Source organism: Sus scrofa, chromosome 2, assembly GCF_000003025.6.
Source record: "Sus scrofa isolate TJ Tabasco breed Duroc chromosome 2, Sscrofa11.1, whole genome shotgun sequence".
Classification (NCBI taxonomy): domain Eukaryota; kingdom Metazoa; phylum Chordata; class Mammalia; order Artiodactyla; family Suidae; genus Sus; species Sus scrofa.
The window spans coordinates 49464817-49482563 of record NC_010444.4 but is presented as its reverse complement, the minus strand read 5'-3'; the positions used below and the strand labels follow the sequence as shown (position 1 = coordinate 49482563).

Here is a 17747-nt window from a genome sequence, read left to right as displayed (position 1 = left end):
AAAGATAATTAAGCTCAAAGTTCTAGAGAGTAAAATAATGAAATCTGACATTCAAATGGCTAATCATCATGTGTTCTGGCATGCTTCAACCATAACTTTCCTAGGAAGTATGATTACCATTTTCTTCATGGCTACTGTATCAATTTATTCAACAAACATTGATGCCTTCTGTGCCCAAGGCACTATGCCAAATATAGAGGATAAAAAGAATAAAAGACAAGGCAGTTTTTGAAGCTCTCTGTTCGGTAAGGGGAAAACTCTCTATTAATAAAAAAGGAAAAGGCACTGAGTAGGAGTTCCATACTACCTCTGAAGACATCTGGGAATCAGTATATCAGTCCTGTACTGCCAACTCTAGACTTTTGCTATCTGAGAATAAAAGCTCTAATTTGTTCAAGCACTGTCCTTCTTTGTTCACTTTTTGGCCATGCCCCGGCATGTGGAAGTTCTCGGGACAGAGATCGAACCCGCAACACAGCAGCAACCTAAGCCACTGCAGTGACAAACCCGGGTCCTTAACCCACTGTGCCACAAAAGAACTGACAAGCATTGCACTTAAAAAAAAGAGAAGGTTGGGAGTTCCCGTCATGGCGCAGTGGTTAACGAATCTGACTAGGAACCATGAGGTTGCGGGTTCAATCCCTGCCCTTGCTCAGTGGGTTAAGGATCCGGTGTTGCCATGAGCTGTGGTGCAGGTTGTAGATGTGGCTCGGATCCCGTGTTGCTGTGGCTCTGATGTAGGCTGGTGGCTACAGCTCTGATTAGACCCCTAGCCTGGGAACCTCCATATGCTGTGGGAGCGGCCCAAGAAATGGCAAAAAGACAAAAAAAAAAGAGAAGGTATATAAATGAAGAGTTAAATGCCTGTACAAATTTTCTAAATATTTTATAAGATAGAGCACAAATATCTATACAAATCAAATGTATAGTTTAATGAATTATCTTACAAACACCACCTCAGTCGAGAAAGAGAACTTTGCCAGCAACCCTAGAAGACCCTTCCAAACACAACCACCTCTCCACTGCCATAAGTAAACATTATCCTGACTTTATTCTATTAATCATTTTCCTAATTTTTCCTCTAGGCAATTTTATTACCCAAATGTGCACTACAGTTCAATCTCACTCTATTAAAAATAGGATGTGTTTCAAATCTCTTTTAATCTAGAGGTTCCTCCTCCATTTCTTTTCTTTCCTTGTAATTTATTTGTTAAAGAATGTGGGACATTTGACCAGCAAGTTCCAAGAGCTCAGATTTTGACAACTGCAGTCTCTTGGTGCAGTGTGTTCCCCGTTGCTGTATTTTCTGTAATCAGAATTAGATTAATTTCTCTGGCCAAAATGTAGGTAGTGTTTGGCAAGGCTAGGCACATAATATCTGCTAGTTTTTCTTCCTATGATAACAGTTTTTGATGCTAAGGTCTTCATTCACTGAAGGTTGTAAAATGATGTTCTATTCTGATAATTTGTTTAGAATACCTTTAAAAAGATAAGTCCAGTCTCCCAAGGCAATAGAAATAAAAACAAAAATACAGATGACTATGACAAAGACTGAATCAAAGAGACTGGGATGCTCACACACAGGTAAAGTTAAGCAGGAATTTCTAGCAGCCCTGGTCTGAGACATACTCATTTGTTCCCCCTTTTTTGGCTGCCCAGCAGTACACTAGTTAAGATTAGAACCCATAAAATTTTATCTTTTATATTCAGTATTTAATGGTTTGCTTTTTATTTTCCTGATTCATGTCAGATGATGTGAGCTTAAAATAAATCTTTCTTTCAGAGGCTTCTATAAGAACACTGAAAATGGGAGAACAAGACATACCTAACTGCTGGAACAGCAGAGCCACACTAGTGCCTGTGACAGGAAGACTATCATGCAGGGGAGTCTGGATCAGCTGTCTATCTCCTGCGCCCAAGGAAAACAGTTTCTGCAGAATGGAGGAAAAACACACACACACCCATGCAATTAATTTCTTCTCAGATATTTTCTTAAGATAAAAAAATTTCTTTGAAATTCAAATTTAGAGCAGATGATAACCATACAAGATCGATCCAGTTACTAGATGCAAAGGACAATAATGCAGCCGAAAACACTCAAGCTACTCTGTGCTCAAGTGAACATGGTATAAGAAAACTCAGGGAGTTCCCCTTGTGGATCAGCAGAAACGAATCTAACTAGTATCCATGATGATGTGGGTTCGACCCCTGGCCTTGCTCAGTGGGTTAAGGATCCAGTGTTACTGTGAGCTGTGGTGTAGGTCACAGACACGGCTCGGCTCAGATCCTGTGTTGCTGTGGTTGTGGTGTAGGCCGGCAGCTGCAATTCCAATTCCACCCCTAGCCCAGGAATTTCCATACGCCACAGGCACGGCCCAAAAAAGGAGAAAAGAAAAAATTCAATAGTTGAAAGGTGAAAATTTAATAATCATGAAATATAAATCACTGATAATAATATTTAACTAAAAAAATAATAAATAGTACTTTAAGACCAACATTTATATGCCAGTTAAATGTCAATACAACTGGAAAAATAGAAGAAATATAGTAATATGAACTACACAAGTAATCTTAAAATTTCTAGTCGACATAATAAAAACTACTTAAAATGAAAAAATAAATAAGTAAAATAAAATCATGCCAACAAAAATGCCATCATAATAAAGGCTCCTAAAACAACTTAGCTGCTTTAAAGTTTAGGTCCAACTGTGGCCAAACCCACATTTCATATTCTGCTCTTGGAGCAGAAACAGGAGAATGAAGGAGAGTGCAGGAGGGAAAAAAAAAAACCTAAGAATAACCAAAAGACACTAAGAAAGACAGTAGATGACAGTTAAAAGACAAAGGGCAAGAAATAAAGATGTCAATTTTGCTATAAGTAATATCTCTATCAGACTGAGGATTAAAAAATGTAGTTTTTAGAGGGCTATCCTTTTCTTCAACATCAAATAAGAATAAGCAAAATAAGTGATCAATTAGTCAATTTTAGGACTTAAGAATTCTTTTTTTTTTTTTTTTTTTTTTTTTGAAAGTAGGAGTTCCCTTGTGGTGCAGTGGGTTAAGAATCTGGCACTGTCACTGCAGAGGCTTGGGCTGCTGCTATGGCATGGGTTTGATCCACGGCCTGGGAACTTCCACATGCCACAGACATGGCCAAAAAAAAAAAAAAAAGTTCATAACATTACATCATAGCAACTGAGGTTCTTATTTTTCTAGGCAAATATAAATATTTCAGAGACAAATATAAAAATTTAAAGACATGCAAAAGATGAAAAACAAACCACTCTGAGAAAGTTTTATTTCAGTAAGAGTTTAATGTCTTCATGGGCTCAATCTACAACAAAATCCTTTGGAAATTTTAAGGTTTAAGTTACACTTTCCAAAGAAGATCTGTGATCCTGGACAATGGGAAACATTATTATTACTAAAGGTAGAAAACTGAGCCCTCTTCTTTCAAAGCTTAAATACAAGCTATTCTAGTGAAGATGACTACAACACATAAAATGGTTTTAGGACCATGTATAACTGCTGTTATCCAACGAAATGAAAAAACGAATTAATCTATCCAGAAGTAACTGCAATGTTACAGATAATTATGCTGCAGATTTTTTGTGTTAACTCCTAATTTTTATCAATAAAAAAACTTAATAAAGTGAGGCATAATCATACAGAGGAATAAGAAAGGTAGAAAGAAGACATTTTAAAGTTCAACTTTAAGTGTATTTCCAAGAAAATGTCAGCTAGAGCTCAAGTTACAGAAAATGTGACTTCTAATTATGCTATGTGAAAGGTGAACCCTGTGTTAAAATTAACCCCATGACCTAAGAAAAGAATGGAATCTTGGGTCTCTAGAAGGCAGACCATAGGGACAGTACTTAACTAAACTAAGATCCTCTTTAAAATGAAAATATTTAAAGAATTCTTTCTTTTTCTTTATACATTAAATTAAGTGGAGGAGAAGAGAAGAGAAGCAGGCTCTCTTCACTTCCCCTTTAATTCTATTTACCTGAGACCCTCCAGCCGCTGGGACAAGGCAAGCACAGAGGTTTGCAATGAGACTTTCTAAGGAGACATTCAAACTGTCCACATATACAGTGTAGATCAAACCCAGGCAAGCCTGCATAGAGAAGATGCATGTAGTTATTTCATGGAAAAAATGAGCACTAAAAATAAATTCTTGTGACATGTGCTCCCAGGAACATTTCTCTTTGAACCTAGTAAAGTATATTCAACATGACCACAAAGTAAGATTTACGTAGCAAATGTTATTAAGTTTATTAAATTTTCCTCCAGAACCAGAAGCTTTAAATGAGCTTTTGAGATGAGTTTATAAAAAGCAGAAATCCTAATTTGTAAAACAGGTGTTTGTGTTCAGATAACCACTTTAGCAAATCTGTAGGCCTTAAAACTGTTTCTATCTCAACTTACTTTGCAAAACTTGAAATTTCAAGATAAAAATTTAGAAACTTTATCTTATTTTCTTATTTCAGAACATTTATTCTACATAAAAATTTAACTTAACGTGAATTATTACAAAGAATAGCAAAATAGACACAAGATATGATTAACATTTAAGCTCAGAAGAAGGTAGGTGGTAAAATGCAAGATAAAATGGAATTATGAATATTTCAGCTTATTAAAACTTGTAACTGAAAAATTAGCATTTGTTAGGAGTTACCTATGACTGAAATACTGACATTAAGAATACATATAATCTCAACAATAAGGAAAAGTTCTCCAGTAATTATGTATTGACTTCCCAGGTCCCTAAAAAATTTTAATGTATAGTTTATACTTTCCAAAGAAGATCTGTGATCTTGGGCAATGGTCAGCATTACTATCACTAAAGATAGCAACTGAAATTAGAAAAATAAGCCCTCTTCTTTCAAAGCTTATACTTATTTATAACTAAATTTTTTCTACATTTGAAAATTCTAAGTATCTAAAAAAATAATATATCTGAAAGTAAGCAATATTTTAAAGCTATGATGATAGTAGTATGATCAGAACTATTTAAAAATCACAAATATCAATCCTATTCGCTTGAACCTGGACTCCTCAGAAGAAGATGAATAAAAACACACAAAGTTGGGAGTTCCCACTGTGGCACCGTGGCTTAAGAATCTGACTGCAGCAGTTTGGGTTGCTGCAGAGGTGTGGGTTCAATCCCAGGCCCAGTGCAGTGGGCTAAAGGATCTGGCGTTGTCACAGCTTCTGTGGCTTAGATTCAATCCCTAGCCTAAGAACTTCCATATGCTGAGGATGAGGCCATTAAAAAACAAAACAAAACAGGAGTTCCCATTGTGGCTTGGCGGTAATGAACCCGACTAGTATCTATGAACATTCAGGATTCAATCCCCGGCCTCACTCAAGGGGCTAAGGATCCAGCATTGCCGTGAACTGTGGAGTATGTAGGTCACAGACATGGCTTGGATCCTGTGTTGCTGTGGCACAGACCAGCAGCTACAGCTCTGATTAGACCCTTAGCCTGGGAACTTCCATGTGCCACAAGTGCGGCCCTAAAAAGCAAAACAAAAAACAAAAACAAAAACCCCAAACCCCACACAGTTGTTACATTACTACTGCATTTTAAAACTACTACAAGGAATCAAATGATTTTTTCAGGATTCCTAAATGTTGTAGTCAGTAAACACGAAACTTATTTTAAAATAAACACTATATCCTTAGACATTTAAATACTCATGTTAATTTACTCAGGTATTTATTTCATCCAACATGAAATAATCTCTTCTGTTCACACTAACTGTGTTTTAATGATGAATTCCTAATCACTTTAAAGATATTTAAGATACAAAGAACTTGTTACTATGGTTCACTCAAAACAGATTTATATAATAATACAAATCAATAATGACAACTATGAGTTCTTTACCCTGAAAATTTCTGGATAATCTAATCTGGATACCAGCACCAGGCTTTTGGGAGCAAACACTTCTGCAGGTTGAATTAAACCAGACACTTCCACTTCACCTTCAATCTCTTCCTTCTTTGTTCCCTAAAGAAAGAGATAGTGTAATCAACAGACAGGCAATTTCCTAGGCTTATAACTTACATAAGATAGACATTTCACACACTTTCATGAAATTTGTAAAATCCAAAATTAATTATAAAATATGATTTACAAAACTCAAACTAAAAATAAAGAATATACTTTGAGAAGAATCTAAGAAGCAAGTAGGCAAAGTAACTATGAAACAAGGAATGCTTAGTTCATTTCTGAAAACTCCTTAGGCTCCAGGTATGTATCGCAAGTTTGAGTATTTGGTTTCTGTGTGAGGTACAGTAACTAAAGGTAAATAAGACATATTCTTAAATAGTGACCCAAACAACTACAAATGACAGTGGCTTAAATGGAAATTCCGTTTTCAAGAAAAGAAAAAAAAAATATGTTTGAGCAGTAAGGCATTAATTTTGATTTTGGGGGGTTCTCTTAATCTTTGAAAACAAAAGTGATAATCATTTAGGATTATCTTGCAGAGTGCTCAATGTTCTTAGAAGTAAAGCCCAATCAGCTCAAATTCTTTTTGCTCAGAGGGAACAATGTTGATTTTTTGAAAAGAGAGAGTATTTTATACATAAAACTAAGCTTTGTAATGTACCTAGTGCCACTGAAATGTACAATTAAAAATCACTGAAAAGGTAAGGCTTATGTCATGCATATTTTAGCATAATAAAAACATCTACAGTTTTTAAAAACCATAAGTTTTCAGTGATTAAATGCTGGTTAATGAACTTTGAAAAATATTACTATCATTTATGAGTCAACAAACATTTTCTGTGTGCTTATTGTTCTGTAATACTATACAATTCACTATAAAAGTTTCAAGTGAAAAGAGAAAAAAAAAATCTAAAGTGATATAAAGCATTCAGATTTATTTCTACATGATATTCTAAGATGTTAGGACATTTTCTTTAACTAGAATCCTCTTCTCTTTCCTTTTTGTTAATCAAAGGCCCAGCTTAAACTTTACCTTTTCTCCTGAAGCCTTTCCTTTACTGATTTTTCACCTACTATTAATTCTTAGCACAATTCCTCAACATATCACATACTTGCTCATACTTATTTTTCCCAACAATTCTCTCCCCCAAATGCCACAAAATGCCACATTCAACTGCGTGCTTGACTTCTCCACTTAGATGATTAATAGGTATCTCAAACATGTCCAAAACATAGCTCTAATCTTTCTCCCCAAACTAGGCTCCTCCTGCAGTATTCCCTATCTCAGTTAATGTAAATTCTACCCTTACACTTAGCAAATCAAAACTCCTGATTGTGATAAACCATAATGGAAAAGAATATGAAAAAGAATGTGTATGTATATCTGAATCACTTTGCTGTACAGCAGAAAGTAACACATTATAAATCAATTACACTTCAATAAAATAAAAAATAAGAATAAAAAATTCTGATTCCTTTCTCTGTCATAACCTGCATCCAAAGTGACACCAATCCTGACTTCTCAACACCTCCACTGCTACCACAAGTACTGTGAACCACTATTATCACTTGTCTGGATTATTTTAACAGTCTGCTTTAGTCCACTCGATTCCTCTTTAGCCCCACCTTGGTTTCTTGTTGCTCCTCAAAACATGCTGGGCATGCTCCCAGGTAAGGGTCTTAAGTACATGTTTGTTATTCTTTTGCCTGGAATAGATATAACATAGAATCCCCTCATCTCTGTTAGGTCTTCATTCAAGCAACATCTCTTTTAAACCTTTGCTGGCATCCTACTTGAAATTGTAATGCCCTAACACTCCCTATACCCCTCTTCCACATTTTATATTTCTCCATGGCACTTGTTACCAACCAACATATTATTCACTTCACTTATCCTGGTTTTTAGATTGTTTTTCTCCTCTACTAGAACGTGCTCCATTACGATCAGGATTTCTGTTTTGTTCACTGATGATTTCCCAGTTTCTAAAACAAAAGCTGAGCACATAGTTGATAATTAATCTTTGTTCACAGCATTCATGCAGGAACAAATTTTCTCAGAATAATTTTCTGAGTATTTTACCAAGGGAAGTTTCTCCTCCATACATGGAGGCCAAGTGTTTTTTCTATCTCCTTTGGAGCCTCTATAGAGTTTCTACACAGTAAGATATAACTGAGTATTAGATGTCTACGGAATGCACATATCCAAAGGGAACTATCTGTTTACTTTTTATATGTGATAAGATCCATATGCTCTTGAAAGATTTTCATTTGCTACAAAGCAAAAGCTAAAACTAGGTTGGGTGGTTCCTGGAATTCTTAGAAATAATAAAAATGTGATGAATATGAATTTACCAAAGATTTCTGCACTTAATGAATCATTTTCTTTATGGATTACTAACAATTTTTTTTTCTTACAGGACAAAAGAATGACTGAAATTCCTGAAAGAGATAAAGCTACCCACATTTTTATGAGATTGTGATATTGCCCTAGAGTACCATTAAAAGTCAGCTTGGGTAAGTACATAATCATTTCATATAAATAACCATTAACCTGCTTTGACCAAAACATAAAATAGAATGCGTTGGTCATTTCTCAAAGCTATCCTTTAATTAAACACTCATTAACTGGAACAATTATTAACAAGAAAGAAAAAAAGGCCCAATATAATGTTGATATTAAATAAAAATGATTGCATTTTTCTTTCCATCACTTACAGATTTTGACCTTTTCTTTGTAACTGTGCTACAAATCATAAGATGCTATTATTCCTTTTTCTTTTTATTACTCAATGAATTTATCACATCTGTAGTTGTATAATGATCATCACAATCCAATTTCACAGGATTTCCATCCCACATTCCAGTGGCTCTCCTATAATACAATGTCCCAAGTTGAGAGAAAATTCATATTCCTTTTTTCTAAGACAATTAAAAAAAAAACTTGTTTAAAATAAGGTTTTTTTTGAGGAGATGGTACTGTGGTAGTTTGGATTAAATTTTTCTATAAGTATTTTATCATGTAAGGGAATATTTCTTCTTTATGGATGCTAGAATACCTTTTGTGGAATAACTATATAGTGACATTAGCTTTATTTGTTTATGTTTTTGGTTTTTGTTGTTTTGTTTTTGTTTTTGTTTTTTTGCCTTTTTGCCATTTCTTGGGCCGCTCCCAGGGCATATGGAGGTTCCCAGGCTAGGGGTCTAATCAGAGCTGTAGCCGCTGGTCTAGGCCAGAGCCACATCAATGCGGGATCCAAGCTGCGTCTGCAACAGCTCACAGCAACGCCGGATCCTTAAGCCACTGAGCAAGGCCAGGGAGTGAACCCGCAACCTCATGGTTCCTAGTCAGATTCGTTAACCACTGAGCCACGATGGGAACTCCTTGTTTATGTTTTATAATGACAAATTTTCACATAGAAATGATGTGAGAAACTTAAAAAATAAGCAGGAAATTAAAAACACAGGCCATAAATGTACTACATAATGATTTGAAATTTAATATTTTATAGTATAAAACATTTTCACATATTTTATCTCATTGAACAGCATTTACAAGCCGTCTACTAAACTAAGATTATTCCTTGGTTTTAGTAGGTTCCATTAGAGATACAAATTTACCTTAAAAACTGTTTATGAATTGCTTCACATTGACCTGCAAGGTCATCTTATCTCATACATGTATCAAAAGCATGTGCTGCAAATTGCCCATTTACTGATATTTTTTCTACCTATTATAATGACCCATTACATCTGCTAGTGTAATTCCCAGCTTCTATGTAGTTTACATTCTATGTCACTCTCTTAGTCTCTATGCTTCAATAATATGATATAAAAGTAGCCACCATAGCAATCTGCCCCAAGTATTATTACCCTTTAAACGTATCCTGAGACAAAAATGGTAAAAATCATTATTAGAGTTCTGATTTTATGGAATAATTCCATATGATAGATAGGCATAAGAAGCTTGTCCTATTAGTCAGGATGAACACTACAGCCTCTTCTTTGTTGCATTCCTATGTTTGATTCCTGTCACTTCCATCTTGAAACTAGCTGCAACCAGTATTGTCCATGCTAAGTTCATTTTCACCAAAATATTTCATACTAGAACTCTCCCTATGAAATTTTTTTAAACAGTTTAAAAAAGGAGGAAGAGGAGTTCCCATCATGGTGCAGTGGAAATGAATTCGACTAGGCACCATGAGGTTGTGGGTTCGATCCTTGGCCTCGCTCACTGGGTTAAGGATCCAACATTGCCATGAGCTGTGGTGTAGGTCGCTGACATGGCTCAGATCTGGCATTGCTGTGGCTGTGGCATAGGCCAGCAGCTATGGCTCCGACTTGACCCCTTGCCTGGGAACCTCCATATGCTGAGGGTGTGGCCCTAATAAAAAGCAAAAAAAAAAAAAGGAGGAAGAAAGAAATTACGCAAGCAAAAAATTCCCCGTTCTACATTTCCTTTCAGTAATTCATTACAGTGCATCATTATATAAAGTTGCCTCAGCTAAGCAATTTAAGGACTTTAAAATTTTCCAAAATTGGAAATAAATGAGTCTAGGTAATTGCAAAATTCTGTAAGGTCCACAACTACCCTTGAAAACTTCTTTATTTCTCGCCAAATAATCCCTTAATAATGTTGACATCTCCACATGAAAAAACCTAGTTTGTCCTTGCACTGGTCCAGAAAATAATGACTACATGAGAAATACACATTTTAGGACAAGGCTTCAGACAAATCAGGCCACCAGTCTTCAATTCAGAATCTACTTGCCTCTAGCAAAGAGAATATCAATACCTTCTGGATGCTACATTACTCCAAAAGTAGAACAGATTTTCTGTAGGGCTACCATATATTCACCCAAAAATCTTCCTATTTTTAAGTGGCACACAGTCCATAAGTTTTTAATATATATATTAAAACGTTTTAATATATTAAATACATATATGTTTACAAGGCATCATTTTCCAAAGTATTTTCTGCAGGAAGCTAACAGATACTTCTTAGCAAAATGATCTCCTAATCAAAAATTTTTATAAACAGTAATTTAAGCTAAATTAAAAAGGTTTCTTGGAGTTCCCGTCATGGCTCAGTGGAAACAAATCTGACTAGTATCCATGAGGACACAGGTTCGATCCCTGGCCTAGCTCAGTGGATTAAGGATCCAGTGTTTCTGTGAGCTGTGGTATAAGTTGCAGATGCGGCTTGGATCTGGCATGGTTGTGTGGTATAGGCCACTGGCTACAGCTCCAATCTGAACCCTAGCCTGGGATCCTCCCTATGCCATGGGTACAGCCCTAAAATTAACAACAACAAAAAAAGGTTTCTTGGAGTTCCCGTTGTGGCTCAGCAGTAACAAACCTGACTAGTACCTGACAAGTATCCATGAGGATGCGGGTTCTACCCCTGGCCCTGCTCAATAGGTTAAGGATCCAACATTGCCATGAGCTGAAGTGTAGGTCATAGAGGCGGCTTGGATCTGGCACTGCTGTGACTGTGGTGTAGGCTGGCAGCTGTTGCTCCAATTCAACCCCTAGCCTGGTAATTTCTAAATGCCACAGGTACAGCCCTAAAAAGCAAAAAAAGAAAAAGTTTCTTTACTGAAGGATTTCTAAGATTTTGATATGCAAATATTAATGCCAAGCACAGTAGATATAAAATATTTCTCGAACTTACTGGACCAATGAAAACCTCTTTATTGCAGAGCTTCTGAAGGATCTAGTGCCTTATATAACACATGCTGGGGAAGGTTGTCAAAGCTATTTTAGGACAGAAAAATGTATGAAACTGAAATATATATATATCTGTATGTTCTATATCCTTAGAAGGATAGGTAAATATAATGCTCATTTCATAAATATATTATTATATTTGACATCTGTCTCATTAATTCATTTCACATTTCATAAAGTAACATAAGATTTGAAAAGATTATAAAATAGACAAGGCTGCTGTGAGCTAAGGTGCTGTAGAACTGCCTATTGCCCATTCTCACCAGATGAAAATAATGACTACGTGAGAAATACACCTTTTAGGACAAGGTTTCAGACAAATCAGGCTACTAGTCTTCAGTTCAGAACCTACCCTTGATCAGTGGCCCTCAAATTTTAGCATGCAAGAAAATTATTGCAGACTTGCAAAAACAAATTTCTATATCTCCCTCTAAAATTTCTGATTCAGTACAGGCAAGGTAGACTCTGAGAATTTATATTTTTAACAAGTTTTCCAGTGACACTAATAATGCTAATCCACAAACCACACTCTAAGAATCATGGTTCTAAGAGTCCCCTGGTGGCCTAGTGGTTAAGGACCCACCATTGTCATTACTGTGGTGCAGATTTGATCCCTGGCCTGGGAACCTCCGCATGCTGCGGGTGTAGAGAAAAAAGAAAAAAAAAAAAAAAAAGAATCACAATTCTAAGCTAATTAATATGAGAATATAAAAGAAAACAATAACTGTAACATATATTCTATATGCCAGTCAATGTACTAAGCATCATTGCAGTGTTAATGATTCATTTATACCATCAAGAACTTATTAAATACTATTTACCAGTAAAGGAAACCAGGGCTCCCTGGAGAAATGATATTCTTTATTTTGCATCAGGAAAATGTACAAAATGAGTCTGTTCACAGTAGTCAAAAGGTAAAGAATCTGTCAAAGACTAATAATCAAGATAAATAAATTCCAGGGTTGACTGCAACTCACAAAATACCCCAAAATCTATATAAGTTCATCACAATAATTTTTTAAATTGGTCACTACTAAAAACTGCAAGGGTACCAATATACCATGCTAAAAATTGAAAAAAAGTAAGGATAAATAATTATCTTTTCTATCAAAATGTAGTCAATGAAAGTTCTATTTAACAGTTAAATTCCAGTTAACAAATACAAAAGGAAAAACAGAATGAGGAAATTACCTTTTTACATTGCTACTGAAATAATGTATTTAGGCAATGATCATCAATCGATCCCAAACTATAAAGTGAAAGGCTGGTACTACCCCAAGCCCACAAATCCATTTTAACATTACTAAAAATAGAACTGCTGGAAAATAAGTTCCTCTTGATGTGACACAATAGGAAGTACAGTACAACCTCTCATACAGTCTTGCTTTAACAATTGAACGTGAAGCCAATCAAGCCTCTAGGTCTAAATATTACTTTATGGAAACTATAAAGAATAGAGGTACAAGTTAAAAAATAACATTAAGAATTAATCAGCCAAATCCAGAACGTTGAGCATTCCACAGGACAAATGACCCAGCTTCCCTACCACCACCAAGAGGGGGACTCTTACAGACAAAATTTAAGAAGTATCAATCAAATATAATGTGTGGAACATTTCTGAAACAATTTTTTTTGTTTGTTTGTTTGGTTGGTTGGTTGTTGTCTTTTTGCCATTTCTTGGGCCGCTCCCGCAGCATATGGAGGTTCCCAGGCTAGGGGTCCAATCGGAGCTGCAGCTGCCAGCCTACGCCAGAGCCACAGCAACGCGGGATCCGAGCCGCATCTGCGACCTACACCACAGCTCACAGCAACGCTGGAATGTTAACCCACTGAGCAAGGTCAGGGATCGAACCCGCAACCTCATGGTTCCTAGTCGGATTCATTAACCACTGCGCCATGACGGGAACTCCAGAAACAATTTTTAAAATTTTTTTAAAATACATAAGTTGGATATTAAGTAATATTAAGGGATTTTTCAAAACTACGATTAATTTTGTTAAATTATAATGACAGATTGGTAATGTAAAAAAGAAGCCTTTGCCAGTTAGACATACATTACAAAAATTTTTACAGGTAAAATACAGTGTCTGGGTTTGATTTAAAATGTATCCCTTTAAAAAAAAATCAAGGATTTAGATTTTAAAAGATTATCAAAGTGCTGATAATTAATTCTGTTTCAGAGTTTCCACAATAAAAAATGAAGAAAATAAGCCTTCATTGTGCACCTACTATGTATCAGTGTTATTGCAAAGTACATTCATTTATTTCACCCCTTTCTTTGATCACATTTTGTTTGCTGACATGCCAAATGTCTTTTTACTCTGAATTACATCATTATTGGTTCATAAACACATTTAAAAAACTAAAGTCATATAAGCAACCTCACAGCTACCATATTTTACTGATTACTTAAAAACTTAAAAATTGCCCAGGAGTTCCCATTGTAAACTGGTATCTGACTGGTATCTTTGAAGATGCAGGTTCTATCCTGGTCTTGCAAGTTGGTTAAGGATCTGGCATTGCCAGAGCTGTGGTGTAGGCCAGCAGCTGCAGCTCTGATTTGACCCCTAGTCTGGGAACTTCCATATGCCACAGGCGCAGCCCTAAAAAGACAAAAAAGAAAGAAAGAAAGAAAAAAAAAAACCCAAACAAACAAACAAAAAAACCCCACACTGCCCAGTTGAAAAATTGGGAAATATGTTTTCAAAAGTTTAACAGTGTTACTGAATCTTAGAAAAGAGCCAACATTTTTAAAGTTGAACAATTATACTGTGGATGGTTTGTGTCCCTAAATTCTCTTCTTTGGCCTTCCAAATAATGTGTCACATTATATTTAGTATGAAGTAATTCACACCAAATGAGAATTAAAATATCTATTTTTGAACTGACAATATGATCCAAAAACAAAAGGAAAATATCAAAAAAAAAAAAAAAGAGGGACACAGTTAACTGTTCACATAAAAAATAGGAACATTATTTGGGCCATCTTTTTCAAATATTACCTCATTATTTATACCATTTTTTGGACCAATTACAAAAGATATTACCTCTCAAGTGTTTATCACACAGAAAAGCTGTAACATAATTCGGACTAGCATTTACTACCTAAGTGTAATTATACAGCAGACAGAACTTTTATAACATAATACACATTTTCAGAATCTTGGGAAAACTCGTAAGAAGCATATTCTTTCTGTAACTTTCTATAAGATGACTGTAAATACTAAATAAATTATAATGTTTGGATCCAGTTAAAATTGCAAATAGAGTATCCGAGCTAAAATGACACATAATTTTCAAACTTTGATTCCAAATATATAAGAACCCCAATCTTCATTTTTAATATTAATCCCTACTCAAATGAGCCAAGGCTCCTTAGCTGATTTTAAGCATGAGGCAGGGAAAAAATAAGATGAACCTAGGTCAGCTTGTTATACCAGAAAGTTTAAAAAATGCTTTAAAAAACCCAGATGGGCCTTGTTAAGAGAATACAGGAACCACTCTGAAGGGGTGTCCATTGGTCAAAATTTGGACAATCTGTGCACTAAAACAGTAAAAACCATTAATTATGTATTATTGAAGAAAAAGGAAACAGGAATTCATGAGTCTACAGCTCACAAAGACAGAAAAGACAAATGTCAAATGCTGACTGATAAAGGTAACGAAGGGGTATATAGTTGGAAAATAATCATTTTGTAATCATCATGATAAAAATTGGCACAGCCAAGAACAATCACTAAATGTTATACATAGCCAAGGGGCATTATAAATGAGTAACACAATATTTGCGTTGTCTCAAACTATCTTACCACACATTGCTTATCAGTTGCAAGCAAAAACAAGCAAAAAAGCAACTATACAACAGAGATATCTGACAATCACCAGACCAGGTACTCAAAAAGAACACCATCAGTAAAGGGTGGGATGGGTAGCTGACAGACATTGTGTACTTCCAGATGTGGGCCCTCAGTACCTATGCTTAGTATTCTCACTACTGATGTATAATCTGAGTCTAAAGATGAGAGACAGCAAGGAAACAATAAATATTAAGCATTATGTTAAAAGAGGCATTGGGACTGTCATTATTTGAAAATGTCAAAAGCCGAGTAGCTATTCCAGAGGTAAAAAGAGAAATGATAATTAAATGCAATACACAACTTCAAACAACATCCTGGAGTTCCTGTTGTGGCTCAGCAGGTTATGAACATGACTATTATCCATGAGGATGCAGGTTCGATCCCTGGCCTCGCTTAGTAGGTTAAGGACCCAGCGTTGCCAAAAAGATGTGCTATAGGTGGCAGACATGGCTCCGATCTGGTATTGCTGTGGCTGTAGCGTAGGCTGGCAGCTGCAGCTCCAATTCACCCCTAGCCTGGGAGCTTCTATAGGTCATGAGTGTAACCTGAAAAAGCAAAACACAAACAAAAACTACATCCTATAGAGGAGGACAAAAAAAAGGCGGGGGGGGGACATAAAAAATACTAGGTCAAATGACAAAACTGAAATAGGGATGTTAGTTTAAAGTATAATATGGATATTGATTTCTTGATATTGATAACCATACTATTTATATAAGAAGATACTTATTCCTTTGAAATATATACTGAAGATTTCAGGGCAAAGGGAAATAATGCACACAAATTTGTCTCAAATAGTTCAGAAAAAATCTTGTGTGTGTGCGTGTTTGTGTGTGTGTGTGTGTGTGTATAAAAAGAGTAAAGTAAGGAAGGCAGGGTCTATTAAAGATACGTTATTTTTGAAAATAAAGAAATGGGACAAAATATTTTAAATGGGCCAATGTACGTAAAGGGCATACATGTTTTTGCAATATTCTTATAACTTTTCCATAAGTTTGAAGTTATTTCCAAATGAAAAGCCTGAAAAATATCCAAGAATTTCTGGCTCTGTATAAACACCTGTTATAATGTCCTTTATAAATACTTCTACACTAGACGTTTAACTGGGCTTCCTAGAATCTCTTTGTACCTGCTAAACTGTCTTATCATAATTGACATTATTTTAAGGCATAATTGACAATATTTTAAGATATTTAGAATGGTGGTTTGATATATGGATGCACTGTAAAAGGTTTCCCCAATCTAGTTACTTAATAATCTACCACTGGATATCTTTTTTGGGAGGTATGAAAACATTTAAGATCTACTTTTAGTAAATTTTACTTATACAAATTAGTGTTATCAACTGTGTCATCATGTTTTAGTACAGATCCTCAAATCTTACTAACCTTTTTTAAAATTTTTAATCCTTTTATTCTCATATTCTTTTAAAAATGTATTTTTTTATTAAAGTATAGTTGATTTACAATACTGTCCCAATTTATACAGCAAAGTGACCCAGTCATACATACATATACAATCCTTTTCTTATATTATCTTCCATCATGTTCTAACCCAAGAGATTGTGTATAGTTTCCTACACTATACAGTAGGACTTCATTGCTTATCCATTCTAAATGTAATAGTTTGCATCTACCCCAACCTCTATCCCATTCCCTCCTTCCCCTTCTCTTTGGCGACCACAAATCTGTTAAGTCTGTGAGTCTGCTTTTGCATTCGAAATAGGTTCACTTGTGCCATATTTTAGATTCCACATACAAATGATATCATATGATACTTGTCTTTCTCCTTCTGATTTATTTCACTTAGAATGAGAATCTCTAGTTACATCCATGTTGTTGCAAATGGCATTTTGTTCTTTTTATGGCTGAGTAGTATTCCCTTGTATACATGTACCACACCTTAATCCATTTATCTGTTGATGGACATTTAGGTTGTTTCCATGTCTTGGCTATTGCTGCAATAAACACAGGGGTGCATGTATCTTTCTGAATGAAGCTTTGTCTGGATATATGCCCAGGAGTGGGATTACTGGATCATATGGCAGTTCTATATATTTAGTTTTACTGTTTTCCATAGTGTTTGCACCAATTTACATTCCCATCACAGTGTAGGAGGGTTCCCTTTTGTCTCTAGCATTTGTTATTTGTTGACTTATCAATGATGGTCATTTGAACTGGCGTGTGGTGGTAGCTCATTGTAGT

The 17747-nt window shown here is 35.4% G+C and overlaps 1 protein-coding gene across 3 annotated transcripts in view; it reads right to left on the bottom strand.

Annotated features, from left to right (window-relative positions):
- The window catches only part of SBF2 (SET binding factor 2), a 449069-nt gene that overhangs the window by 209244 nt on the left and 222078 nt on the right, over positions 1-17747 (bottom strand). For all 3 annotated transcript variants that reach the window (XM_003122980.5, XM_005661131.3, XM_013994573.2), the window contains 3 exons: positions 5894-6016; positions 4007-4117; positions 1826-1931 (listed from right to left, as the gene is read on the bottom strand). In XM_003122980.5, the coding sequence (XP_003123028.2) occupies positions 1826-1931; positions 4007-4117; positions 5894-6016 (340 nt within the window). The remainder of the gene's footprint in view (positions 1-1825; positions 1932-4006; positions 4118-5893; positions 6017-17747) is intronic.